Source organism: Culex quinquefasciatus, chromosome 2 (genome assembly GCF_015732765.1).
Source record: "Culex quinquefasciatus strain JHB chromosome 2, VPISU_Cqui_1.0_pri_paternal, whole genome shotgun sequence".
In the NCBI taxonomy this organism is placed as follows: domain Eukaryota; kingdom Metazoa; phylum Arthropoda; class Insecta; order Diptera; family Culicidae; genus Culex; species Culex quinquefasciatus.
In genome coordinates, this window is record NC_051862.1 from 157,895,191 (window position 1) to 157,922,966 (window position 27,776).

Below are 27,776 nucleotides of genomic sequence, written 5' to 3' on the forward strand. Positions count from 1 at the left end.
AGTATTTAAGTATTTAAGTATTTAAGTATTTAAGTATTTAAGTATTTAAATATTTAAGTATTTTAGTATTTAAGTATTTAAGTATTTAAATATTTAAGTATTTAAGTATTTTAGTATTTTAGTATATGAGTATTTAAGTATTTAAGTATTTAAGTATTTAAGTATTTAAGTATTTAAGTATTTAAGTATTTAAGTATTGTGTACATTTAAGTATTTAAGTATTAAGCATTGAAGCATTGAAGCATTGAAGTATTGAAGCATTTAAGTATTTAAGTATTTAAGTATTTAAGTATTTAAGCATTTTTAAGTATTTAAGCATTTAAGTATTTAAGTATTTAAGTATTTAAGTATTTAAGCATTGAAGTATTTAAGTATTTAAGTATTTAAGCATTTAAGTATTTAAGTATTTAAGTATTAAGATTGAAGTATTGAAGTATTTAAGTATTGAAGTATTTAAGTATTTAAGTATTTAAGTATTTAGTATTTAAGTATTTAAGTATTTAAGTATTTTAGTATTTTAGTATTTTAGTATTTAAGTGTTTAAGTATTTAAGTATTTAAGTATTTAGTATTTTAGTATTTTAGTATATGAGTATTTAAGTATTTAAGTATTTAAGTATTTAAGTATTTAAGTATTTAAGTATTTAAGTATTTAAGTATTGAAGTATTTAAGTATTTAAGTATTTAAGTATTGAAGTATTTAAGTATTGAAGTATTTAAGTATTTAAGTATTTTAGTATTTAAGTATTTAAGTATTTAAGTATTTAAGTATTTAAGTATTTAAGTATTTAAGTATTTAAGTATTTTAGTATTTAAGTATTTAAGTATTTAAGTATTTAAGTATTTTAGTATTTAAGTATTTAAGTATTTTAGGATTTAAGTATTTAAGTATTTAAGTGTTTAAGTATTTAAGTATTTTAGTATTTTAGTATTTTAGTATTTAAGTGTTTAAGTATTTAAGTATTTAAGTATTTAAGTATTTAAGTATTTAAATATTTAAGTATTTTAGTATTTAAGTATTTAAGTATTTAAATATTTAAGTATTTAAGTATTTTAGTATTTTAGTATTTTTAGTATTTTAGTATTTTAGTATTTTAGTATTTTAGTATTTTAGTATTTTAGTATTTTAGTATTTTAGTATTTTAGTATTTAAGTGTTTAAGTATTTAATTTATATTAAAGTATTTTAGTATTTTAGTATATGAGTATTTAAGTATTTAAGTATTTAAGTATTTAAGTATTTAAGTATTTAAGTATTTAGTATTTAAGTATTTAAGTATTTTAGTATTTTAGTATTTTAGTATTTAAGTGTTTAAGTATTTAAGTATTTAAGTATTAAAGTATTTTAGTATTTTAGTATATGAGTATTTAAGTATTTAAGTATTTAAGTATTTAAGTATTTAAGTATTTAAGTATTTAAGTATTATTTAAGTATTTAAGTATTTAAGTATTGAAGTATTTAAGTATTGAAGTATTTAAGTATTTAAGTATTTAAGTATTTAAGCATTTAAGTATTTAAGTATTTAGTATTTAAGTATTTAAGTATTTAAGTATTTAAGTATTTAAGTATTTAAGTATTTAAGTATTTACATTTTAGTATTTAAGTATTTAAGTATTTACATTTAAGTATTTAAGTATTTAAGTATTTAAGTATTTAAGTATTTTAGTATTTAAGTATTTAAGTATTTAAGTATTTAAGTATTTTAGTATTTAAGTATTTAAGTATTTTAGGATTAAGTATTTAAGTATTTAAGTGTTTAAGTATTTAAGTATTTTAGTATTTTAGTATTTTAGTATTTTAGTGTTTAAGTATTTAAGTATTTAAGTATTTAAGTATTTAAGTATTTAAGTATTTAAGTATTTAAGTATTTTAGTATTTTAGTATTTTAGTATTTAAGTGTTTAAGTATTTAAGTATTTAAGTATTTTAGTATTTTAGTATTTTAGTATGAGTATTTAAGTATTTAAGTATTTAAGTATTTAAGCATTTAAGTATTTAAGTATTTAAGTATTTAAGTATTTAAGTATTTAAGTATTGAAGTATTTAAGTATTTAAGTATTTAAGTATTGAAGTATTTAAGTATTGAAGTATTTAAGTATTTAAGTATTTAAGTATTTAAGTATTTAAGTATTTAAGTATTTAAGTATTTAAGTATTTAAGTATTTAAGTATTTAAGTATTTAAGTATTTAAGTATTTAAGTATTTTAGTATTTAAGTATTTAAGTATTTAAGTATTTAAGTATTTAAGTATTTAAGTATTTAAGTATTTAAGTATTTTAGTATTTAAGTATTTAAGCATTTAAGTATTTAAGTATTTTAGTATTTAAGTATTTAGTATTTTAGATTTAAGTATTTAAGTATTTAAGTGTTTAAGTATTTAAGTATTTTAGTATTTTAGTATTTTATATAAGTGTTTAGTATTTAAGTATTTAAGTATTTAAGTATTTAAGTATTTAAATATTTAAGTATTTTAGTATTTAAGTATTTAAGTATTTAAATATTTAAGTATTTAAGTATTTTAGTATTTTAGTATTTTAGTATTTTAATTTTAGTATTTAGTATTTTAGTATTTTAGTATTTTAGTATTTTAGTATTTTAGTATTTTAGTATTTAAGTGTTTAAGTATTTAAGTATTTAAGTATTAAAGTATTTTAGTATTTTAGTATATGAGTATTTAAGTATTTAAGTATTTAAGTATTTAAGTATTTAAGTATTTAAGTATTTAAGTATTTAAGTATTTTAGTATTTTAGTATTTTAGTATTTAAGTGTTTAAGTATTTAAGTATTTAAGTATTAAAGTATTTTAGTATTTTAGTATATGAGTATTTAAGTATTTAAGTATTTAAGTATTTAAGTATTTAAGTATTTAAGTATTTAAGTATTGAAGTATTTAAGTATTTAAGTATTTAGTATTGAAGTATTTAAGTATTGAAGTATTTAAGTATTTAAGTATTTAGTATTTAAGTATTTAAGTATTTAAGTATTTAAGTATTTAACATTTAAGTATTTAAGTATTTAAGTATTTTAGTATTTAAGTATTTAATTTACATTTAAGTATTTAAGTATTTAAGTATTTAAGTATTTAAGTATTTAAGTATTTAAGTATTTAAGTATTTAAGTATTTAAGTATTTAAATATTTAAGTATTTTAGTATTTAAGTATTTAAGTATTTAAGTATTGAAGTATTTAAGTATTTTAGTATTTTAGTATATGAGTATTTAAGTATTTAAGTATTTAAGTATTTAAGTATTTAAGTATTTAAGTATTTAAGTATTTAAGTATTTAAGTATTTAAGTATTGAAGTATTTAAGTATTTAAGTATTTAAGTATTGAAGTATTTAAGTATTGAAGTATTTAAGTATTTAAGTATTTAAGTATTTAAGTATTTAAGTATTTAAGTATTTAAGTATTTAAGTATTTAAGTATTTAAGTATTTAAGTATTTAAGTATTTAAGTATTTAAGTATTTAAGTATTTAAGTATTTTAGTATTTAAGTATATTTAATTAAGTATTTAAGTATTTAAGTATTTAAGTATTTAAGTATTTAAGTATTTAAGTATTTAAGTATTTAAGTATTTAAGTATTTAAGTATTTAAGTATTTAAGCATTTAAGTATTTAAGTATTTAAGCATTTTAGTATTTAAGTATTTAAGTATTTAGTATTTAAGTATTTAAGTATTTAAGTATTTAAGTATTTAAGTATTTTAGTATTTAAGTATTTAAGTATTTAAGTATTTAAGTATTTTAGTATTTAAGTATTTAAGTATTTTAGGATTTAAGTATTTAAGTATTTAAGTGTTTAAGTATTTAAGTATTTTAGTATTTTAGTATTTTAGTATTTAAGTGTTTAAGTATTTAAGTATTTAAGTATTTAAGTATTTAAGTATTTAAATATTTAAGTATTTTAGTATTTAGTATTTAAGTATTTAAATATTTAAGTATTTAAGTATTTTAGTATTTTAGTATATGAGTATTTAAGTATTTAAGTATTTAAGTATTTAAGTATTTAAGTATTTAAGTATTTAAGTATTTAAGTATTGAAGTATTTAAGTATTTAAGTATTTAAGTATTGAAGTATTGAAGTATTGAAGTATTTAAGTATTTAAGTATTTAAGTATTTAAGTATTTAAGTATTTAAGTATTTAAGTATTTAAGTATTTAAGTATTTAAGTATTTAAGTATTTAAGTATTTAAGTATTTAAGTATTTAAGTATTTAAGTATTGAAGTATTTAAGTATTGAAGTATTTAAGTATTTAAGTATTTAAGTATTTAAGTATTTAAGTATTTAAGTATTTAAGTATTTAAGTATTTAAGTATTTAAGTATTTAAGTATTTAAGTATTTAAGTATTTAAGTATTTAAGTATTTTAGTATTTAAGTATTTAGTATTTACATTTAAGTATTTAAGTATTTAAGTATTTAAGTATTTAAGTATTTTAGTATTTAAGTATTTAAGTATTTAAGTATTTAAGTATTTTAGTATTTAAGTATTTAAGTATTTTAGATTTAAGTATTTAAGTATTTAAGTGTTTAAGTATTTAAGTATTTTAGTATTTTAGTATTTTAGTATTTAAGTGTTTAAGTATTTAAGTATTTAAGTATTTAAGTATTTAAGTATTTAAGTATTTAAGTATTTAAGTATTTTAGTATTTTAGTATTTTAGTATTTAAGTGTTTAAGTATTTAAGTATTTAAGTATTTTAGTATTTTAGTATTTTAGTATATGAGTATTTAAGTATTTAAGTATTTAAGTATTTAAGTATTTAAGTATTTAAGTATTTAAGTATTTAAGTATTTAAGTATTTAAGTATTGAAGTATTTAAGTATTTAAGTATTTAAGTATTTAAGTATTTTAGTATTTAAGTATTTAAGTATTTAAGTATTTAAGTATTTTAGTATTTAAGTATTTAAGTATTTTAGGATTTAAGTATTTAAGTATTTAAGTGTTTAAGTATTTAAGTATTTTAGTATTTTAGTATTTTAGTATTTAAGTGTTTAAGTATTTAAGTATTTAAGTATTTAAGTATTTAAGTATTTAAGTATTTAAGTATTTAAGTATTTAAGTATTTTAGTATTTTAGTATTTTAGTATTTAAGTGTTTAAGTATTTAAGTATTTAAGTATTTTAGTATTTTAGTATTTTAGTATATGAGTATTTAAGTATTTAAGTATTTAAGTATTTAAGTATTTAAGTATTTAAGTATTTAAGTATTTAAGTATTTAAGTATTTAAGTATTGAAGTATTTAAGTATTTAAGTATTTAAGTATTGAAGTATTTAAGTATTGAAGTATTTAAGTATTTAAGTATTTAAGTATTTACATTTAAGTATTTAAGTATTTAAGTATTTAAGTATTTAAGTATTTAAGTGTTAAGTATTTTAGTATTTAAGTATTTTAGTATTTTAGTATTTTAGTATTTAAGTGTTTAAGTATTTAAGTATTTAAGTATTTAAGTATTTAAGTATTTAAATATTTAAGTATTTTAGTATTTAAGTATTTAAGTATTTAAATATTTAAGTATTTAAGTATTTTAGTATTTTAGTATTTTAGTATTTTAGTATTTTAGTATTTTAGTATTTTAGTATTTTAGTATTTTAGTATTTTAGTATTTTAGTATTTTAGTATTTTAGTATTTTAGTATTTTAGTATTTAAGTGTTTAAGTATTTAAGTATTTAAGTGTTTAAGTATTTAAGTATTAAAGTATTTTAGTATTTTAGTATATGAGTATTTAAGTATTTAAGTATTTAAGTATTTAAGTATTTAAGTATTTAAGTATTGAAGTATTGAAGTATTTAAGTATTGAAGTATTTAAGTATTTAAGTATTTAAGTATTTAAGTATTTAAGTATTTAAGTATTTAAGTATTGAAGTATTGAAGTATTTAAGTATTGAAGTATTTAAGTATTTAAGTATTTAAGTATTTAAGTATTGAAGTATTTAAGTATTTAAGTATTTAAGTATTTAAGTATTGAAGTATTTAAGTATTGAAGTATTTAAGTATTTAAGTATTTAAGTATTTAAGTATTTAAGTATTTAAGTATTTAAGTATTTTAGTATTTTAGTATTTTAGTATTTAAGTGTTTAAGTATTTAAGTATTTAAGTATTTTAGTATTTTAGTATTTTAGTATATGAGTATTTAAGTATTTAAGTATTTAAGTATTTAAGTATTTAAGTATTTAAGTATTTAAGTATTTAAGTATTGAAGTATTTAAGTATTTAAGTATTTAAGTATTGAAGTATTTAAGTATTGAAGTATTGAAGTATTTAAGTATTTAAGTATTTAAGTATTTAAGTATTTAAGTATTTAAGTATTTAAGTATTTAAGTATTTAGTATTTGTATTTAAGTATTTAAGTATTTAAGTATTTAAGTATTTAAGTATTTTAGTATTTAAGTATTTAAGTATTTAAGTATTTAAGTATTTAAGTATTTAAGTATTTAAGTATTTAAGTATTTTAGTATTTAAGTATTTAAGTATTTAAGTATTTAAGTATTTTAGTATTTAAGTATTTAAGTATTTTAGGATTTAAGTATTTAAGTATTTAAGTGTTTAAGTATTTAAGTATTTTAGTATTTTAGTATTTTAGTATTTTAGTATTTAAGTGTTTAAGTATTTAAGTATTTAAGTATTTAAGTATTTAAGTATTTAAATATTTAAGTATTTTAGTATTTAAGTATTTAAGTATTTAAATATTTAAGTATTTAAGTATTTTAGTATTTTAGTATTTTAGTATTTTAGTATTTTAGTATTTTAGTATTTTAGTATTTTAGTATTTTAGTATTTTAGTATTTTAGTATTTTAGTATTTAAGTGTTTAAGTATTTAAGTATTTAAGTATTAAAGTATTTTAGTATTTTAGTATATGAGTATTTAAGTATTTAAGTATTTAAGTATTTAAGTATTTAAGTATTTAAGTATTTAAGTATTTAAGTATTTTAGTATTTTAGTATTTTAGTATTTAAGTGTTTAAGTATTTAAGTATTTAAGTATTAAAGTATTTTAGTATTTTAGTATATGAGTATTTAAGTATTTAAGTATTTAAGTATTTAAGTATTTAAGTATTTAAGTATTTAAGTATTGAAGTATTTAAGTATTTAAGTATTTAAGTATTGAAGTATTTAAGTATTGAAGTATTTAAGTATTTAAGTATTTAAGTATTTAAGTATTTAAGTATTTAAGTATTTAAGTATTTAAGTATTTAAGTATTTAAGTATTTAAATATTTAAGTATTTTAGTATTTAAGTATTTAAGTATTTAAATATTTAAGTATTTAAGTATTTTAGTATTTTAGTATATGAGTATTTAAGTATTTAAGTATTTAAGTATTTAAGTATTTAAGTATTTAAGTATTTAAGTATTTAAGTATTGAAGTATTTAAGTATTTAAGTATTTAAGTATTGAAGTATTTAAGTATTGAAGTATTTAAGTATTTAAGTATTTAAGTATTTAAGTATTTAAGTATTTAAGTATTTAAGTATTTAAGTATTTAAGTATTTAAGTATTTAAGTATTTTAGTATTTTAGTATTTAAGTATTTAAGTATTTAAGTATTTAAGTATTTAAGTATTTAAGTATTTAAGTATTTTAGTATTTAAGTATTTAAGTATTTAAGTATTTAAGTATTTTAGTATTTAAGTATTTAAGTATTTTAGATTTAAGTATTTAAGTATTTAAGTGTTTAGTATTTAAGTATTTTAGTATTTTAGTATTTTAGTATTTAAGTGTTTAAGTATTTAAGTATTTAAGTATTTAAGTATTTAAGTATTTAAATATTTAAGTATTTTAGTATTTAAGTATTTAAGTATTTAAGTATTTAAGTATTTAAGTATTTAAGTATTTGAGTATTTAAGTATTTAAGTATTTAAGTATTTAAGTATTTAAGTATTTAAGTATTTAAGTATTTAAGTATTTAAGTATTTAAGTATTTAAGTATTTAAGTATTTAAGTATTGAAGTATTTAAGTATTGAAGTATTTAAGTATTTAAGTATTTAAGTATTTAAGTATTTAAGTATTTAAGTATTTAAGTATTTAAGTATTTAAGTATTTAAGTATTTAAGTATTTAAGTATTTAAGTATTTAAGTATTTAAGTATTGAAGTATTTAAGTATTGAAGTATTTAAGTATTTAAGTATTTAAGTATTTAAGTATTTAAGTATTTAAGTATTTAAGTATTTAAGTATTTAAGTATTTAAGTATTTAAGTATTTAAGTATTTAAGTATTTAAGTATTTAAGTATTTAAGTATTTTAGTATTTAAGTATTTAAGTATTGAAGTATTTAAGTATTTAAGTATTTAAGTATTTAAGTATTTAAGTATTTAAGTATTTAAGTATTTAAGTATTTAAGTATTTAAGTATTTAAGTATTTAAGTATTTAAGTATTTAAGTATTTAAGTATTTAAGTATTTAAGTATTTAAGTATTTAAGTATTTAAGTATTTAAGTATTTAATTTAAGTATTTTAGTATTTAAGTATTTAAGTATTTAAGTATTTAAGTATTTTAGTATTTAAGTATTTAAGTATTTTAGGATTTAAGTATTTAAGTATTTAAGTGTTTAAGTATTTAAGTATTTTAGTATTTTAGTATTTTAGTATTTAAGTGTTTAAGTATTTAAGTATTTAAGTATTTAAGTATTTAAGTATTTAAATATTTAAGTATTTTAGTATTTAAGTATTTAAGTATTTAAATATTTAAGTATTTAAGTATTTTAGTATTTTAGTATATGAGTATTTAAGTATTTAAGTATTTAAGTATTTAAGTATTTAAGTATTTAAGTATTTAAGTATTTAAGTATTGAAGTATTTAAGTATTTAAGTATTTAAGTATTGAAGTATTGAAGTATTGAAGTATTTAAGTATTTAAGTATTTAAGTATTTAAGTATTTAAGTATTTAAGTATTTAAGTATTTAAGTATTTAAGTATTTAAGTATTTAAGTATTGAAGTATTTAAGTATTTAAGTATTTAAGTATTGAAGTATTTAAGTATTGAAGTATTTAAGTATTTAAGTATTTAAGTATTTAAGTATTTAAGTATTTAAGTATTTAAGTATTTAAGTATTTAAGTATTTAAGTATTTAAGTATTTAAGTATTTAAGTATTTAAGTATTTAAGTATTTAAGTATTTTAGTATTTAAGTATTTAAGTATTTAAGTATTTAAGTATTTAAGTATTTAAGTATTTAAGTATTTAAGTATTTTAGTATTTAAGTATTTAAGTATTTAAGTATTTAAGTATTTTAGTATTTAAGTATTTAAGTATTTTAGGATTTAAGTATTTAAGTATTTAAGTGTTTAAGTATTTAAGTATTTTAGTATTTTAGTATTTTAGTATTTAAGTGTTTAAGTATTTAAGTATTTAAGTATTTAAGTATTTAAGTATTTAAGTATTTAAGTATTTAAGTATTTTAGTATTTTAGTATTTTAGTATTTAAGTGTTTAAGTATTTAAGTATTTAAGTATTTTAGTATTTTAGTATTTTAGTATATGAGTATTTAAGTATTTAAGTATTTAAGTATTTAAGTATTTAAGTATTTAAGTATTTAAGTATTTAAGTATTTAAGTATTTAAGTATTGAAGTATTTAAGTATTTAAGTATTTAAGTATTTAAGTATTTTAGTATTTAAGTATTTAAGTATTTAAGTATTTAAGTATTTTAGTATTTAAGTATTTAAGTATTTTAGGATTTAAGTATTTAAGTATTTAAGTGTTTAAGTATTTAAGTATTTTAGTATTTTAGTATTTTAGTATTTAAGTGTTTAAGTATTTAAGTATTTAAGTATTTAAGTATTTAAGTATTTAAGTATTTAAGTATTTAAGTATTTAAGTATTTTAGTATTTTAGTATTTTAGTATTTAAGTGTTTAAGTATTTAAGTATTTAAGTATTTTAGTATTTTAGTATTTTAGTATATGAGTATTTAAGTATTTAAGTATTTAAGTATTTAAGTATTTAAGTATTTAAGTATTTAAGTATTTAAGTATTTAAGTATTTAAGTATTGAAGTATTTAAGTATTTAAGTATTTAAGTATTGAAGTATTTAAGTATTGAAGTATTTAAGTATTTAAGTATTTAAGTATTTAAGTATTTAAGTATTTAAGTATTTAAGTATTTAAGTATTTAAGTGTTTAAGTATTTTAGTATTTAAGTATTTTAGTATTTTAGTATTTTAGTATTTAAGTGTTTAAGTATTTAAGTATTTAAGTATTTAAGTATTTAAGTATTTAAATATTTAAGTATTTTAGTATTTAAGTATTTAAGTATTTAAATATTTAAGTATTTAAGTATTTTAGTATTTTAGTATTTTAGTATTTTAGTATTTTAGTATTTTAGTATTTTAGTATTTTAGTATTTTAGTATTTTAGTATTTTAGTATTTTAGTATTTTAGTATTTTAGTATTTTAGTATTTAAGTGTTTAAGTATTTAAGTATTTAAGTGTTTAAGTATTTAAGTATTTAAGTATTAAAGTATTTTAGTATTTTAGTATATGAGTATTTAAGTATTTAAGTATTTAAGTATTTAAGTATTTAAGTATTTAAGTATTGAAGTATTGAAGTATTTAAGTATTGAAGTATTTAAGTATTTAAGTATTTAAGTATTTAAGTATTTAAGTATTTAAGTATTTAAGTATTGAAGTATTGAAGTATTTAAGTATTGAAGTATTTAAGTATTTAAGTATTTAAGTATTTAAGTATTGAAGTATTTAAGTATTTAAGTATTTAAGTATTTAAGTATTGAAGTATTTAAGTATTGAAGTATTTAAGTATTTAAGTATTTAAGTATTTAAGTATTTAAGTATTTAAGTATTTAAGTATTTTAGTATTTTAGTATTTTAGTATTTAAGTGTTTAAGTATTTAAGTATTTAAGTATTTTAGTATTTTAGTATTTTAGTATATGAGTATTTAAGTATTTAAGTATTTAAGTATTTAAGTATTTAAGTATTTAAGTATTTAATTATTAGTATTTAAGTATTTAAGTATTTAAGTATTGAAGTATTTAAGTATTGAAGTATTTAAGTATTTAAGTATTTAAGTATTTAAGTATTGAAGTATTTAAGTATTTAAGTATTTAAGTATTTAAGTATTTAAGTATTTAAGTATTTAAGTATTTAAGTATTTAAGTATTTAAGTATTTAAGTATTTAAGTATTTTAGTATTTAAGTATTTAAGTATTTAAGTATTTAAGTATTTAAGTATTTAAGTATTTTAGTATTTTAGTATTTTAGTATTTTAGTATTTAAGTATTTATTTTAAGTATTTTAGTATTTAAGTATTTAAGTATTTTAGGATTTAAGTATTTAAGTATTTAAGTGTTTAAGTATTTAAGTATTTTAGTATTTTAGTATTTTAGTATTTTAGTATTTAAGTGTTTAAGTATTTAAGTATTTAAGTATTTAAGTATTTAAGTATTTAAATATTTAAGTATTTTAGTATTTAAGTATTTAAGTATTTAAATATTTAAGTATTTAAGTATTTTAGTATTTTAGTATTTTAGTATTTTAGTATTTTAGTATTTTAGTATTTTAGTATTTTAGTATTTTAGTATTTTAGTATTTTAGTATTTTAGTATTTAAGTGTTTAAGTATTTAAGTATTTAAGTATTAAAGTATTTTAGTATTTTAGTATATGAGTATTTAAGTATTTAAGTATTTAAGTATTTAAGTATTTAAGTATTTAAGTATTTAAGTATTTAAGTATTTTAGTATTTTAGTATTTTAGTATTTAAGTGTTTAAGTATTTAAGTATTTAAGTATTAAAGTATTTTAGTATTTTAGTATATGAGTATTTAAGTATTTAAGTATTTAAGTATTTAAGTATTTAAGTATTTAAGTATTTAAGTATTGAAGTATTTAAGTATTTAAGTATTTAAGTATTGAAGTATTTAAGTATTGAAGTATTTAAGTATTTAAGTATTTAAGTATTTAAGTATTTAAGTATTTAAGTATTTAAGTATTTAAGTATTTAAGTATTTAAGTATTTAAATATTTAAGTATTTTAGTATTTAAGTATTTAAGTATTTAAATATTTAAGTATTTAAGTATTTTAGTATTTTAGTATATGAGTATTTAAGTATTTAAGTATTTAAGTATTTAAGTATTTAAGTATTTAAGTATTTAAGTATTTAAGTATTGAAGTATTTAAGTATTTAAGTATTTAAGTATTGAAGTATTGAAGTATTGAAGTATTTAAGTATTTAAGTATTTAAGTATTTAAGTATTTAAGTATTTAAGTATTTAAGTATTTAAGTATTTAAGTATTTAAGTATTTAAGTATTTAAGTATTTAAGTATTTAAGTATTGAAGTATTTAAGTATTTAAGTATTTAAGTATTTAAGTATTTAAGTATTTAAGTATTTAAGTATTGAAGTATTGAAGTATTTAAGTATTGAAGTATTTAAGTATTTAAGTATTTAAGTATTTAAGTATTTAAGTATTTAAGTATTTAAGTATTTTAGTATTTTAGTATTTTAGTATTTAAGTGTTTAAGTATTTAAGTATTTAAGTATTTTAGTATTTTAGTATTTTAGTATATGAGTATTTAAGTATTTAAGTATTTAAGTATTTAAGTATTTAAGTATTTAAGTATTTAAGTATTGAAGTATTTAAGTATTTAAGTATTTAAGTATTGAAGTATTTAAGTATTGAAGTATTTAAGTATTTAAGTATTTTAGTATTTAAGTATTTAAGTATTTAAGTATTTAAGTATTTAAGTATTTAAGTATTTAAGTATTTAAGTATTTTAGTATTTAAGTATTTAAGTATTTAAGTATTTAAGTATTTAAGTATTTAAGTATTTATAGAAGTATTTAAGTATTTAAGTATTTAAGTATTGAAGTATTTAAGTATTGAAGTATTTAAGTATTTAAGTATTTAAGTATTTAAGTATTTAAGTATTTAAGTATTTAAGTATTTAAGTATTTAAGTATTTAAGTATTTAAGTATTTAAGTATTTAAGTATTTAAGTATTTAAGTATTTTAGTATTTAAGTATTTAAGTATTGAAGTATTTAAGTATTTAAGTATTTAAGTATTTAAGTATTTAAGTATTTAAGTATTTAAGTATTTAAGTATTTAAGTATTTAAGTATTTAAGTATTTAAGTATTTAAGTATTTAAGTATTTAAGTATTTTAGTATTTAAGTATTTAAGTATTTAAGTATTTAAGTATTTAAGTATTTAAGTATTTAAGTATTTAAGTATTTTAGTATTTAAGTATTTAAGTATTTAAGTATTTAAGTATTTTAGTATTTAAGTATTTAAGTATTTTAGGATTTAAGTATTTAAGTATTTAAGTGTTTAAGTATTTAAGTATTTTAGTATTTTAGTATTTTAGTATTTAAGTGTTTAAGTATTTAAGTATTTAAGTATTTAAGTATTTAAGTATTTAAATATTTAAGTATTTTAGTATTTAAGTATTTAAGTATTTAAATATTTAAGTATTTAAGTATTTTAGTATTTTAGTATATGAGTATTTAAGTATTTAAGTATTTAATTTAAGTATTTAAGTATTTAAGTATTTAAGTATTTAAGTATTGAAGTATTTAAGTATTTAAGTATTTAAGTATTGAAGTATTGAAGTATTGAAGTATTTAAGTATTTAAGTATTTAAGTATTTAAGTATTTAAGTATTTAAGTATTTAAGTATTTAAGTATTTAAGTATTTAAGTATTTAAGTATTTAAGTATTGAAGTATTTAAGTATTTAAGTATTTAAGTATTGAAGTATTTAAGTATTGAAGTATTTAAGTATTTAAGTATTTAAGTATTTAAGTATTTAAGTATTTAAGTATTTAAGTATTTAAGTATTTAAGTATTTAAGTATTTAAGTATTTAAGTATTTAAGTATTTAGTATTTAAGTATTTAAGTATTTTAGTATTTAAGTATTTAAGTATTTAAGTATTTAAGTATTTAAGTATTTAAGTATTTAAGTATTTAAGTATTTTAGTATTTAAGTATTTAAGTATTTAAGTATTTAAGTATTTTAGTATTTAAGTATTTAAGTATTTTAGGATTTAAGTATTTAAGTATTTAAGTGTTTAAGTATTTAAGTATTTTAGTATTTTAGTATTTTAGTATTTAAGTGTTTAAGTATTTAAGTATTTAAGTATTTAAGTATTTAAGTATTTAAGTATTTAAGTATTTAAGTATTTTAGTATTTTAGTATTTTAGTATTTAAGTGTTTAAGTATTTAAGTATTTAAGTATTTTAGTATTTTAGTATATGAGTATTTAAGTATTTAAGTATTTAAGTATTTAAGTATTTAAGTATTTAAGTATTTAAGTATTTAAGTATTTAAGTATTTAAGTATTGAAGTATTTAAGTATTTAAGTATTTAAGTATTTAAGTATTTTAGTATTTAAGTATTTAAGTATTTAAGTATTTAAGTATTTTAGTATTTAAGTATTTAAGTATTTTAGGATTTAAGTATTTAAGTATTTAAGTGTTTAAGTATTTAAGTATTTTAGTATTTTAGTATTTTAGTATTTAAGTGTTTAAGTATTTAAGTATTTAAGTATTTAAGTATTTAAGTATTTAAGTATTTAAGTATTTAAGTATTTAAGTATTTTAGTATTTTAGTATTTTAGTATTTAAGTGTTTAAGTATTTAAGTATTTAAGTATTTTAGTATTTTAGTATTTTAGTATATGAGTATTTAAGTATTTAAGTATTTAAGTATTTAAGTATTTAAGTATTTAAGTATTTAAGTATTTAAGTATTTAAGTATTTAAGTATTAGTATTTAAGATTTAAGTATTTAAGTATTGAAGTATTTAAGTATTGAAGTATTTAAGTATTTAAGTATTTAAGTATTTAAGTATTTAAGTATTTAAGTATTTAAGTATTTAAGTATTTAAGTGTTTAAGTATTTTAGTATTTAAGTATTTTAGTATTTTAGTATTTTAGTATTTAAGTGTTTAAGTATTTAAGTATTTAAGTATTTAAGTATTTAAGTATTTAAATATTTAAGTATTTTAGTATTTAAGTATTTAAGTATTTAAATATTTAAGTATTTAAGTATTTTAGTATTTTAGTATTTTAGTATTTTAGTATTTTAGTATTTTAGTATTTTAGTATTTTAGTATTTTAGTATTTTAGTATTTTAGTATTTTAGTATTTTAGTATTTTAGTATTTTAGTATTTTAGTATTTAAGTGTTTAGTATTTAAGTATTTAAGTGTTTAAGTATTTAAGTATTTAAGTATTAAAGTATTTTAGTATTTTAGTATATGAGTATTTAAGTATTTAAGTATTTAAGTATTTAAGTATTTAAGTATTTAAGTAATTGAAGTATTGAAGTATTTAAGTATTGAAGTATTTAAGTATTTAATATTTAATATTTAAGTATTTAAGTATTTAAGTATTTAAGTATTGAAGTATTGAAGTATTTAGTATTGAAGTATTTAAGTATTTAAGTATTTAAGTATTTAAGTATTAAGTATTTAAGTATTTAAGTATTTAAGTATTTAAGTATTGAAGTATTTAAGTATTGAAGCATATTTAAGTATTTAAGTATTTAAGTATTTAAGTATTTAAGTATTTAAGTATTTTAGTATTTTAGTATTTTAGTATTTAAGTGTTTAAGTATTTAAGTATTTAAGTATTTTAGTATTTTAGTATTTTAGTATATGAGTATTTAAGTATTTAAGTATTTAAGTATTTAAGTATTTAAGTATTTAAGTATTTAAGTATTGAAGTATTTAAGTATTTAAGTATTTAAGTATTAAGTATTTAAGGAAGTATTTAAGTATTTAAGTATTTAAGTATTTAAGTATTTAAGTATTTAAGTATTTAAGTATTTAAGTATTTAAGTATTTAAGTATTTAAGTATTTAAGTATTTAAGTATTTAAGTATTTAAGTATTTAAGTATTTAAGTATTTTAGTATTTAAGTATTTAAGTATTTAGTATTTAAGTATTTAAGTATTTAAGTATTTAAGTATTTAAGTATTTTAGTATTTAAGTATTTAAGTATTTAAGTATTTAAGTATTTTAGTATTTAAGTATTTAAGTATTTTAGGATTTAAGTATTTAAGTATTTAAGTGTTTAAGTATTTAAGTATTTTAGTATTTTAGTATTTTAGTATTTTAGTATTTAAGTGTTTAAGTATTTAAGTATTTAAGTATTTAAGTATTTAAGTATTTAAATATTTAAGTATTTTAGTATTTAAGTATTTAAGTATTTAAATATTTAAGTATTTAAGTATTTTAGTATTTTAGTATTTTAGTATTTTAGTATTTTAGTATTTTAGTATTTTAGTATTTTAGTATTTTAGTATTTTAGTATTTTAGTATTTTAGTATTTAAGTGTTTAAGTATTTAAGTATTTAAGTATTAAAGTATTTTAGTATTTTAGTATATGAGTATTTAAGTATTTAAGTATTTAAGTATTTAAGTATTTAAGTATTTAAGTATTTAAGTATTTAAGTATTTTAGTATTTTAGTATTTTAGTATTTAAGTGTTTAAGTATTTAAGTATTTAAGTATTAAAGTATTTTAGTATTTTAGTATATGAGTATTTAAGTATTTAAGTATTTAAGTATTTAAGTATTTAAGTATTTAAGTATTTAAGTATTGAAGTATTTAAGTATTTAAGTATTTAAGTATTGAAGTATTTAAGTATTGAAGTATTTAAGTATTTAAGTATTTAAGTATTTAAGTATTTAAGTATTTAAGTATTTAAGTATTTAAGTATTTAAGTATTTAAGTATTTAAATATTTAAGTATTTTAGTATTTAAGTATTTAAGTATTTAAATATTTAAGTATTTAAGTATTTTAGTATTTTAGTATATGAGTATTTAAGTATTTAAGTATTTAAGTATTTAAGTATTTAAGTATTTAAGTATTTAAGTATTTAAGTATTGAAGTATTTAAGTATTTAAGTATTTAAGTATTGAAGTATTGAAGTATTGAAGTATTTAAGTATTTAAGTATTTAAGTATTTAAGTATTTAAGTATTTAAGTATTTAAGTATTTAAGTATTTAAGTATTTAAGTATTTAAGTATTTAAGTATTTAAGTATTTAAGTATTGAAGTATTTAAGTATTTAAGTATTTAAGTATTTAAGTATTTAAGTATTTAAGTATTGAAGTATTGAAGTATTTAAGTATTGAAGTATTTAAGTATTTAAGTATTTAAGTATTTAAGTATTTAAGTATTTAAGTATTTAAGTATTTTAGTATTTTAGTATTTTAGTATTTAAGTGTTTAAGTATTTAAGTATTTAAGTATTTTAGTATTTTAGTATTTTAGTATATGAGTATTTAAGTATTTAAGTATTTAAGTATTTAAGTATTTAAGTATTTAAGTATTTAAGTATTGAAGTATTTAAGTATTTAAGTATTTAAGTATTGAAGTATTTAAGTATTGAAGTATTTAAGTATTTAAGTATTTTAGTATTTAAGTATTTAAGTATTTAAGTATTTAAGTATTTAAGTATTTAAGTATTTAAGTATTTAAGTATTTTAGTATTTAAGTATTTAAGTATTTAAGTATTTAAGTATTTTAGTATTTAAGTATTTAAGTATTTTAGGATTTAAGTATTTAAGTATTTAAGTGTTTAAGTATTTAAGTATTTTAGTATTTTAGTATTTTAGTATTTAAGTGTTTAAGTATTTAAGTATTTAAGTATTTAAGTATTTAAGTATTTAAATATTTAAGTATTTTAGTATTTAAGTATTTAAGTATTTAAATATTTAAGTATTTAAGTATTTTAGTATTTTAGTATTTTAGTATTTTAGTATTTTAGTATTTTAGTATTTTAGTATTTTAGTATTTTAGTATTTTAGTATTTTAGTATTTAAGTGTTTAAGTATTTAAGTATTTAAGTATTAAAGTATTTTAGTATTTTAGTATATGAGTATTTAAGTATTTAAGTATTTAAGTATTTAAGTATTTAAGTATTTAAGTATTTAAGTATTTAAGTATTTTAGTATTTTAGTATTTTAGTATTTAAGTGTTTAAGTATTTAAGTATTTAAGTATTAAAGTATTTTAGTATTTTAGTATATGAGTATTTAAGTATTTAAGTATTTAAGTATTTAAGTATTTAAGTATTTAAGTATTTAAGTATTGAAGTATTTAAGTATTTAAGTATTTAAGTATTGAAGTATTTAAGTATTGAAGTATTTAAGTATTTAAGTATTTAAGTATTTAAGTATTTAAGTATTTAAGTATTTAAGTATTTAAGTATTTAAGTATTTAAGTATTTAAGTATTTAAGTATTTAAGTATTTAAGTATTTAAGTATTTTAGTATTTAATTTAAGTATTTAAGTATTTAAGTATTTAAGTATTTAAGTATTTAAGTATTTAAGTATTTTAGTATTTAAGTATTTAAGTATTTAAGTATTTAAGTATTTTAGTATTTAAGTATTTAAGTATTTTAGGATTTAAGTATTTAAGTATTTAAGTGTTTAAGTATTTTGTATTTTAGTATTTTAGTATTTTAGTATTTAAGTGTTTAAGTATTTAAGTATTTAAGTATTTAAGTATTTAAGTATTTAAGTATTTAAGTATTTAAGTATTTTAGTATTTTAGTATTTTAGTATTTAAGTGTTTAAGTATTTAAGTATTTAAGTATTTTAGTATTTTAGTATTTTAGTATATGAGTATTTAGTATTTAAGTATTTAAGTATTTAAGTATTTAAGTATTTAAGTATTTAAGTATTTAAGTATTTAAGTATTTAAGTATTGAAGTATTTAAGTATTTAAGTATTTAAGTATTGAAGTATTTAAGTATTGAAGTATTTAAGTATTTAAGTATTTAAGTATTTAAGTATTTAAGTATTTAAGTATTTAAGTATTTAAGTATTTAAGTATTTAAGTATTTAAGTATTTAAGTATTTAAGTATTTAAGTATTTAAGTATTTTAGTATTTAAGTATTTAAGTATTTAAGTATTTAAGTATTTAAGTATTTAAGTATTTAAGTATTTAAGTATTTTAGTATTTAAGTATTTAAGTATTTAAGTATTTAAGTATTTTAGTATTTAAGTATTTAAGTATTTTAGGATTTAAGTATTTAAGTATTTAAGTGTTTAAGTATTTAAGTATTTTAGTATTTTAGTATTTTAGTATTTAAGTGTTTAAGTATTTAAGTATTTAAGTATTTAAGTATTTAAGTATTTAAATATTTAGTATTTTAGTATTTAAGTATTTAAATATTTAAGTATTTAAGTATTTTAGTATTTTAGTATTTTAGTATTTTAGTATTTTAGTATTTTAGTATTTTAGTATTTTAGTATTTTAGTATTTTAGTATTTTAGTATTTTAGTATTTTAGTATTTAAGTGTTTAAGTATTTAAGTATTTAAGTATTAAAGTATTTTAGTATTTTAGTATATGAGTATTTAAGTATTTAAGTATTTAAGTATTTAAGTATTTAAGTATTTAAGTATTTAAGTATTTAAGTATTTTAGTATTTTAGTATTTTAGTATTTAAGTGTTTAAGTATTTAAGTATTTAAGTATTAAAGTATTTTAGTATTTTAGTATATGAGTATTTAAGTATTTAAGTATTTAAGTATTTAAGTATTTAAGTATTTAAGTATTTAAGTATTGAAGTATTTAAGTATTAAGTATTTAAGTATTAAGTATTTAAGTATTGAAGTATTTAAGTATTTAAGTATTTAAGTATTTAAGTATTTAAGTATTTAAGTATTTAAGTATTTAAGTATTTAAGTATTTAAGTATTTAAGTATTTAAGTATTTAAGTATTTAAGTATTTAAGTATTTTAGTATTTAAGTATTTAAGTATTTAAGTATTTAAGTATTTAAGTATTTAAGTATTTAAGTATTTAAGTATTTTAGTATTTAAGTATTTAAGTATTTAAGTATTTAAGTATTTTAGTATTTAAGTATTTAAGTATTTTAGGATTTAAGTATTTAAGTATTTAAGTGTTTAAGTATTTAAGTATTTTAGTATTTTAGTATTTTAGTATTTAAGTGTTTAAGTATTTAAGTATTTAAGTATTTAAGTATTTAAGTATTTAAATATTTAAGTATTTTAGTATTTAAGTATTTAAGTATTTAAATATTTAAGTATTTAAGTATTTTAGTATTTTAGTATATGAGTATTTAAGTATTTAAGTATTTAAGTATTTAAGTATTTAAGTATTTAAGTATTTAAGTATTTAAGTATTTAAGTATTTAAGTATTTAAGTATTTAAGTATTGAAGTATTGAAGTATTGAAGTATTTAAGTATTTAAGTATTTAAGTATTTAAGTATTTAAGTATTTAAGTATTTAAGTATTTAAGTATTTAAGTATTTAAGTATTTAAGTATTTAAGTATTTAAGTATTTAAGTATTTTAGTATTTAAGTATTTAAGTATTTAAGTATTTAAGTATTTTAGTATTTAAGTATTTTAGTATTTTAGTATTTTAGTATTTAAGTGTTTAAGTATTTAAGTATTTAAGTATTTAAGTATTTATGTATTTAAATATTTAAGTATTTTAGTATTTAAGTATTTAAGTATTTAAATATTTAAGTATTTAAGTATTTTAGTATTTTAGTATTTTAGTATTTTAGTATTTTAGTATTATAGTATTTTAGTATTTTAGTATTTTAGTATTTTAGTATTTCAGTATTTTAGTATTTTAGTATTTTATTTTAGTATTTTAGTATTTTAGTATTTTAGTATTTCAGTATTTTAGTATTTTAGTATTTTATTTTAGTATTTTAGTATTTTAGTATTTTAGTATTTTAGTATTTTAGTATTTTAGTATTTAGCATTTTAGTATTTTAGTATTTTAGCATTTAGCATTTAGTATTTTAGTATTTTAGTATTTTAGTATTTTATTTTTATTTTAGTATTTTAGTATTTCAGTATTTTAGTATTTTAGTATTTTATTTTAGTATTTTAGTATTTTAGTATTTTAGTTTTTAGTTTTTATTTTTTAGTTTTAATTTTTTAGTTTTTAGTTTTTAGTATTTTAGTTTTTAGTTTTTAGTTTTTAGTTTTTAGTTTTTAGTTTTTAGTTTTTAGTTTTTAGTTTTTAGTTTTTAGTTTTTAGTTTTTAGTTTTTAGTTTTTAGTAGTTTTAGTTTTAGTTTTAGTTTTTAGTTTTTAGTTTTTAGTTTTTAGTTTTTAGTTTTAGTTTTTAGTTTTTAGTTTTTAGTTTTAGTTTTTAGTTTTAGTTTTTAGTTTTAGTTTTTAGTTTTAGTTTTTAGTTTTAGTTTTAGTTTTTAGTTTTTAGTTTTAGTTTTTAGTTTTTAGTTTTTAGTTTTTAGTTTAGTAGTTTTAGTTTTAGTTTTTAGTTTTTAGTTTTTATTTTAGTTTTTAGTTTTTAGTTTTTAGTTTTTAGTTTTTAGTTTTTAGTTTTAGTTTTTAGTTTTTAGTTTTTAGTTTTTAGTTTTTAGTTTTTAGTTTTTAGTTTTTAGTTTTTAGTTTTTAGTTTTTAGTTTTTAGTTTTTAGTTTTTAGTTTTTAGTTTTTAGTTTTTAGTTTTTAGTTTTTAGTTTTTAGTTTTTAGTTTTTGGTTTTTGGTTTTTAGTTTTTAGATTTTAGTTTTTAGATTTTAGTTTTTAGTATTTTAGTTTTTAGTTTTTAGTTTTTAGTTTTTAGTTTTTAGTTTTTAGTTTTTAGTTTTTAGTTTTTAGTTTTTAGTTTTTAGTTTTTAGTTTTTAGTTTTTAGATTTTAGTTTATAGTTTTTAGTATTTTAGTTTTTAGTTGTTAGTTTTTAGTTTTTAGTTTTTAGTTTTTAGTTTTTAGTTTTTAGTTTTTAGTTTTTAGTTTTTAGTTTTAGTTTTTAGTTTTTAGTTTTTAGTTTTAGTTTTTAGTTTTTAGTTTTAGTTTTTAGTTTTTAGTTTTAGTTTTTAGTTTTTTTAGTTTTAGTTTTTAGTTTTAGTTTTTAGTTTTTAGTTTTTAGTTTTAGTTTTTAGTTTTAGTTTTTAGTTTTTAGTTTTAGTTTTAGTTTTTAGTTTTTAGTTTTTAGTTTTAGTTTTAGTTTTAGTTTTTAGTTTTTAGTTTTTAGTTTTTAGTTTTTAGTTTTTAGTTTTAGTTTTTAGTTTTAGTTTTAGTTTTTAGTTTTTAGTTTTTAGTTTTTAGTTTTTAGTTTTTAGTTTTTAGTTTTTAGTTTTTAGTTTTTAGTTTTTAGATTTTAGATTTTAGTTTTAGTTTTTAGTATTTTAGTTTTTAGTTTTTAGTTTTTAGTTTTTAGTTTTTAGTTTTTAGTTTTAGTTTTAGTTTTTAGTTTTTAGTTTTTTTTTAGTTTTTAGTTTTAGTTTTTAGTTTTTAGTTTTTAGTTTTAGTTTTTAGTTTTAGTTTTTAGTTTTTAGTTTTTAGTTTTAGTTTTTAGTTTTTAGTTTTAGTTTTTAGTTTTAGTTTTTAGTTTTTAGTTTTTAGTTTTTAGTTTTTAGTTTTTAGTTTTTAGTTTTAGTTTTTAGTTTTTAGTTTTTAGTTTTTAGTTTTAGTTTTTAGTTTTTAGTTTTTAGTTTTTAGTTTTAGTTTTTAGTTTTAGTTTTTAGTTTTTAGTTTTTAGTTTTTAGTTTTTAGTTTTTAGTTTTTAGTTTTAGTTTTTAGTTTTAGTTTTTAGTTTTAGTTTTTAGTTTTTAGTTTTTAGTTTTAGTTTTAGTTTTAGTTTTTAGTTTTAGTTTTTAGTTTTTAGTTTTTAGTTTTTAGTTTTTAGTTTTAGTTTTTAGTTTTAGTTTTTAGTTTTTAGTTTTTAGTTTTTAGTTTTTAGTTTTTAGTTTTTAGTTTTTAGTTTTTAGTTTTTAGTTTTTAGTTTTTAGTTTTTAGTTTTTAGTTTTTAGTTTTTAGTTTTTAGTTTTTAGTTTTTAGTTTTTAGTTTTTAGTTTTTAGTTTTTAGTTTTAACGTTCACACTGTAAACAAAGTTTTGGCTTATTAGTTTTTACAAACATTTTTCATAAATATATTTTGACAATTAAAACCAACATAGTATAACAATTTTCCAACTCACTGTTCCACCGCTCTGCAAGCCACCTCAATCGAAGCTGATCAGCTCAGCCGTGGCCGGTTCCGGTGCCGACGGTGCCGCAGGCGCAGCAGCGGGAGGTGCAACTGCCACTGCCGGCGCCGGTGCAACGACTTGTGGCGGAGCCACTTGAACCGGAGGCGGTACAACGGGTTGTTGCTGCGGCATCTGCTGCGGTGGAACCTGCTGCTGCTGTTGGTGAATCTGCGGAGGCTGCTGCTGCTGGCCCACGTTCGGATCCGGTCCCAGCTGCTGCGGTGGCATTCCGGGATTCATGGGCAGACCCTGGGATGGTGGTCCTTGCGGCTGCTGCTGTTGTTGGGGTTGTTGTGGCGGACCGGTCATCATGGGAGGGGGGACACCCCCTGGTGGCATGGGGACACCGTTTGGCATTTGTCCGGGCATCATGTTCATTCCGGGTGGGGCCATTTGTTGTTGCTGTTGGGGTCCGTTGTCTGGGCCTTGTGGCATTCCCGGTGGCATGTACGGCGGCTGAGGTCCGTGCTGTGGTGAGAACAGCTGTTGGCCCATTTGGGGTGGCATGCCGGGTTGTCCCGGTCCAGGTGGTCCGTAGTGGGGAAGAGTTCCTGTCGGGGGAATTTGTTGATAGCCGTAGCCGGGATAGTGAACCGGTGATCCTTGCGGTCCTTGGCCTGGGGCCGGCGGGGACATGAACGGGAAGGCGGTTCCCATGCGATATTGGGCCTTTTGCTGCTCCTGACGCATTTGCATTTCACGCTCTTGCTCTTGAATGCGTTGAAGTGCGAGTTGGCGTTGATATTGAAGGTACTCTTGCTTCTTCTTGCGCATAATTTCCAGCTTTTGGGCCATCTGGAGCTGCTTCTGACGTTCCTGCTCTTCCGCAATGCGACGCAACTTATCCTGATGCTCCTGACGCAAAACGTCCAACGCAGCGCGTGAGTCCTTAATCTGAGTCAACTTATCCTGCAACTGTTCGTACCACATGCGCTTGTCGTCCATATCCTTGATGAAGGTCAACAGCCGCGAGTGCAGCGAAGTCAAGTTCATGAACAACGTCTGAACGGAGCTGTCCGTCGAAATGCTCCGACCACGGCTCGAGTTGGACTTCATCCGGTTGACGAAGATCTCCACCTGAGTCTTCATCGAGTTGGAAAACTCATTTATCTCAACGTCGTCGCCAATCTTCGGAATCACTAAACTGTTGTTCTGCAGCGGCATCGGACTCGGCATTGGACTCGGGGCCGACGGCGATGCCGGAGAATCCGCCAGCTGGCGTTGCTCCCAATAGTTACGGTTCAGATAGCGTGCCAACTCGGGATCCGCCGGTGTTTCCTCAACCGGGCTCGGACTGCGCTGCACCTTGACCGGTTCCGGGCTCGGCGACTTGTGGAACGTCGGACGGCGCGCCACCGTCGAGTTCTTCTTCGTTTCCGCCTCGGATTGGCTCAACGCCAGCGCCAGCTGCAACTCTTCCTCCTCCCTGAGTTCCTCCTCGGTTTTCCGCGCCACCGGTGCCTGCGTCTGCTGGGCCAGCGAACTGCTCAGATATTCCGCCGGCAGATCTTCCTCTTCGGTTGGCTTCTTCTGCAGCGTTCCCACCGGACGCTGCAGCTGGGTGTAACAGCCCTCACAAACGCGCACCTCCTTCTCGATGCCGAACTTGGGCAGCGTGCTGTTCTTGGACGAGCACTGCTGGCAGAACACCTGGCCACAGTTGCGGCAGTGGTGCTTGCGCTGGGTGAACGAAAACCCGACCCGGCATCGGTGGCACACCTCGCCGTCGGCCCAGTCCGGGGCGTTCTCCGAGGTGAACATGGCGTCGGCTTCCTTCAACTCCGGGAACTTGTGGCCTTCGCTTTTCAGAATGTTCATAGTATCCTGCGTAGAAAATGGAATAAAGAAGGTGAAAAGTGTTAGATTTGCTTTTTTGGTTAACTAACCCCAACGGAATCCGTAATAAATCCAGAACTTTTCAAAATATGATTTCATTCCAGTGAACAATTGTAAGGAACCGGTCAAAGAAAATTTCAAATTGACAGCAGAAGCAGCGAGAGCAAGCCAGAGAGGGTAAGGGAAAGCCCTAAGGAATAGCTCCCTCTCTTTTGTTCTGGTGTTCGTAAAGCTGTTTCTTGACCCCTTTCCTTCCGAGCTCCGTACTAGCCTTTACTCTTCAAGCTGTGACTTAGTATTTTATTTTATTTTTTCATAAAATTATTTTTATTATGTCGTTTTTGGTACTGGGACCTGGTTAGGACCGAGTAGGCTTTTGTAATTACAATTTTCTTAAAACTAAGAGTAATTACAGAGGATCTTGGGTGTAGATGTTAGTGGGAGGGGAGCCGATTACCCGCGGCCTACTCGGGGTCAGTAGGAAAGAGATTGATGTTAAAAGACAAGTCGTGGGAAGGGAAGGGGGAATGTGTAGGGGTCTTGGTTGGCTCTGCTGGCCTTTGCTTTTGTCCTCTGCCGCAACTCGGTGTCCAGCTGCTGGGGCTGTGACTTAGTATTACCATCAGTAATTCAACGTTTTCATACTAATCTAATTTAATCTGATAAAACCCCTTACATTTGTACTGCGAAATTGCATTAGTATGCATTGAAACATCACAAACTTTCAAGCGGCCAGGCCTGCGGCGTAAAGTTTACCACAGAGACGATTCGTTGAAGTGGGTTGAGTTTTAACACGGAGTGTTCAAACAATATCACATTTCTGAATCTAACAAGTTTGGGTACTCCTTTTTGGACCCTCTGGTATGGGACATTGTTGCTGTTGTTGATTTTATTAGGGGATGGGACATTGGATTTGTATGCCCGTGGTTGTAGCAGCAGGGTGGACAACAGATTTCGATTTGTGAATTCTCGGTTTTCCACATTTTTCGTAAAAATGTTAAAAATATGAAGAAAAAAAAACTTGGAGTGTTGCCAAAAAATGTAAACCACGGTTTCAACATTTTAATGAAAAAGTGTCCAGTTGTTTTCCCATCATTAGTTTCCAAAATATCTAAGTATTGACAATAAAAAAATTCTGCGAATTTTTTTTTTTTGCGATGCATTGGAATTTCATAAAAATTCAAAACATTTTTAAACAAGCTCGAACATGCTAAATATGATTATCAACGCAGAAAAGTTAATTTAGGTTGTTCTCAGTTGATTAGACTTCTATTTTCATGGACATTTTGAAGAATTTTGGAAAAATATTTTGTTTGCCCCCTGAAAAATCAGGAAGGCGACATGAACTGTGAAAAGTATTTGCAACACCCTTAATGATATCAGGGTATTAGGGGAAATAAACCCATTTTAAGCCTAATAAGCGGTCTTGTTTGAATGATGCTGGATAATCTGGAGTGTTCCTTGAAATTCAGTAAAACCAAGTACACCAACGAGTAGAGCAACTTTTTGTGAACATTTCTGTTTATTTTCACTTTTATTAAAAGTTATGCTATTCCTTTTACAAGCATTTTAAAACAATATTTCAAAAACGCATTCTAATCATTTGTGTGCATTGAGCCACGCCCATTTTTCTATTTTAAGCTTAGTTCTTTTTTTCTTCCAACGCTCGTTTGGGTCTGCTTCGTGCTGCCAAAATTGATGAAATTTTGAGCGAACACTCACGAAAAGTAGCATTTATAGAGAAAGTTTCCTGGCAACACCACAAGTGCTGCTGGTGGTGTTGGTGGCCACCCTTTGTTCTTTATTTGCCTTCGCTTCTCGCTCGGTTTTCTTCAGCCTTCGATTGGAATGTGTAGTCAAAATTGAAACGTCAAAAGACTTAGCGCGTTTGTTTTTTTGATGGCGCTTGCTAATTATTTACATGTTTCGGGATTATTTTTCAAGTGAGTGACTAAGTAACGGTCAAAAGAACATGTTGCCGGTAATTGGAAGCAATTTTATATCTTAAGCGCTTTGAAATCGTTAGCGCAAGTGAAAAGATATTGATGGCGACTTTCGTTAAGCAGTTAACCTCTGATCTTGCGTGTGGATGTGTGTGCCACCAAAATGATGAGAAATGGTCTCGCAAAATATAAATTATGATCAAAAGTGCATTAAATTTGATCTTTTTGGCCAGTAAGTGGCATAAATTTGCGTGCTTACTCGAGGCGGTGCTGTTGCTGGTAAGTTTACAGCCTAAATAGTATTTTTGGAGCTTTAATCGAGCATCAAACTCTCCATATGACGAAGATAGGTGTTTGATTAGAAAGGGTATATTTCCCTTAATTAAAAAAATTAAAAAAATTGAAGGGGAAGGAAGAAAGTTTAACAAGCGTTTTATTTTTTAACCATGAAATCAAAATGCTCATCATGTTTTGACGAATATTTTACTGCTGAAAGGCCTTTTAAAATATCTTTTCGGTTAAAGTTTATTAAGTTCAAAAAAATCAAAACACTACAAAAATTATATTGTTGCTTTTTTATAATTTGTTTCCAACTATTCATACGCAAATTTTATAGGAAATAGCCTGAAATAGCATATTACTAAACATTTATTTTGAAATTTTGAAAACGAATTCACTAAAGATAGTAAGAGAGCAGTTCTCTACGGAATCGGTCTTTTTTCTTTAATTTTAATTTTTGTATTTTTTAATCCGGCTGAAACTTTTTTGGTGCCTTTGGTATGCCCAAAGAAGCCATTTTGCATCATTAGTTTGTCCATATAATTTTCCATACAAATTTGGCAGCTGTCCATACAAAAATGATATGTGAAAATTCAAAAATCTGTATCTTTTGAAGGAATTTTTTGATCGATTTGGTGTCTTCGGCAAAGTTGTAGGTATGGATATGGACTACACTGAAAAAAATGATACACGGTAAAAAAAATTGGTGATTTTTAATTTAACTTTTTGTCACTAAAACTTGATTTGCAAAAAAACACTATTTTTAATTTT

General features: G+C 19.3%; 1 protein-coding gene across 1 annotated transcript in view; it reads right to left on the reverse strand.

Annotated features, from left to right (window-relative positions):
* The window catches only part of LOC6032500 (hepatocyte growth factor-regulated tyrosine kinase substrate), a 41,057-nt gene that overhangs the window by 10,320 nt on the left and 2,961 nt on the right, over nucleotides 1–27,776 (reverse strand). Inside the window, exon 4 of the mRNA XM_038255397.1 lies at nucleotides 22,897–24,771. Within this exon, the coding sequence (XP_038111325.1) occupies nucleotides 22,921–24,771 (1,851 nt within the window). The 3' untranslated portion in view covers nucleotides 22,897–22,920. The remainder of the gene's footprint in view (nucleotides 1–22,896; nucleotides 24,772–27,776) is intronic.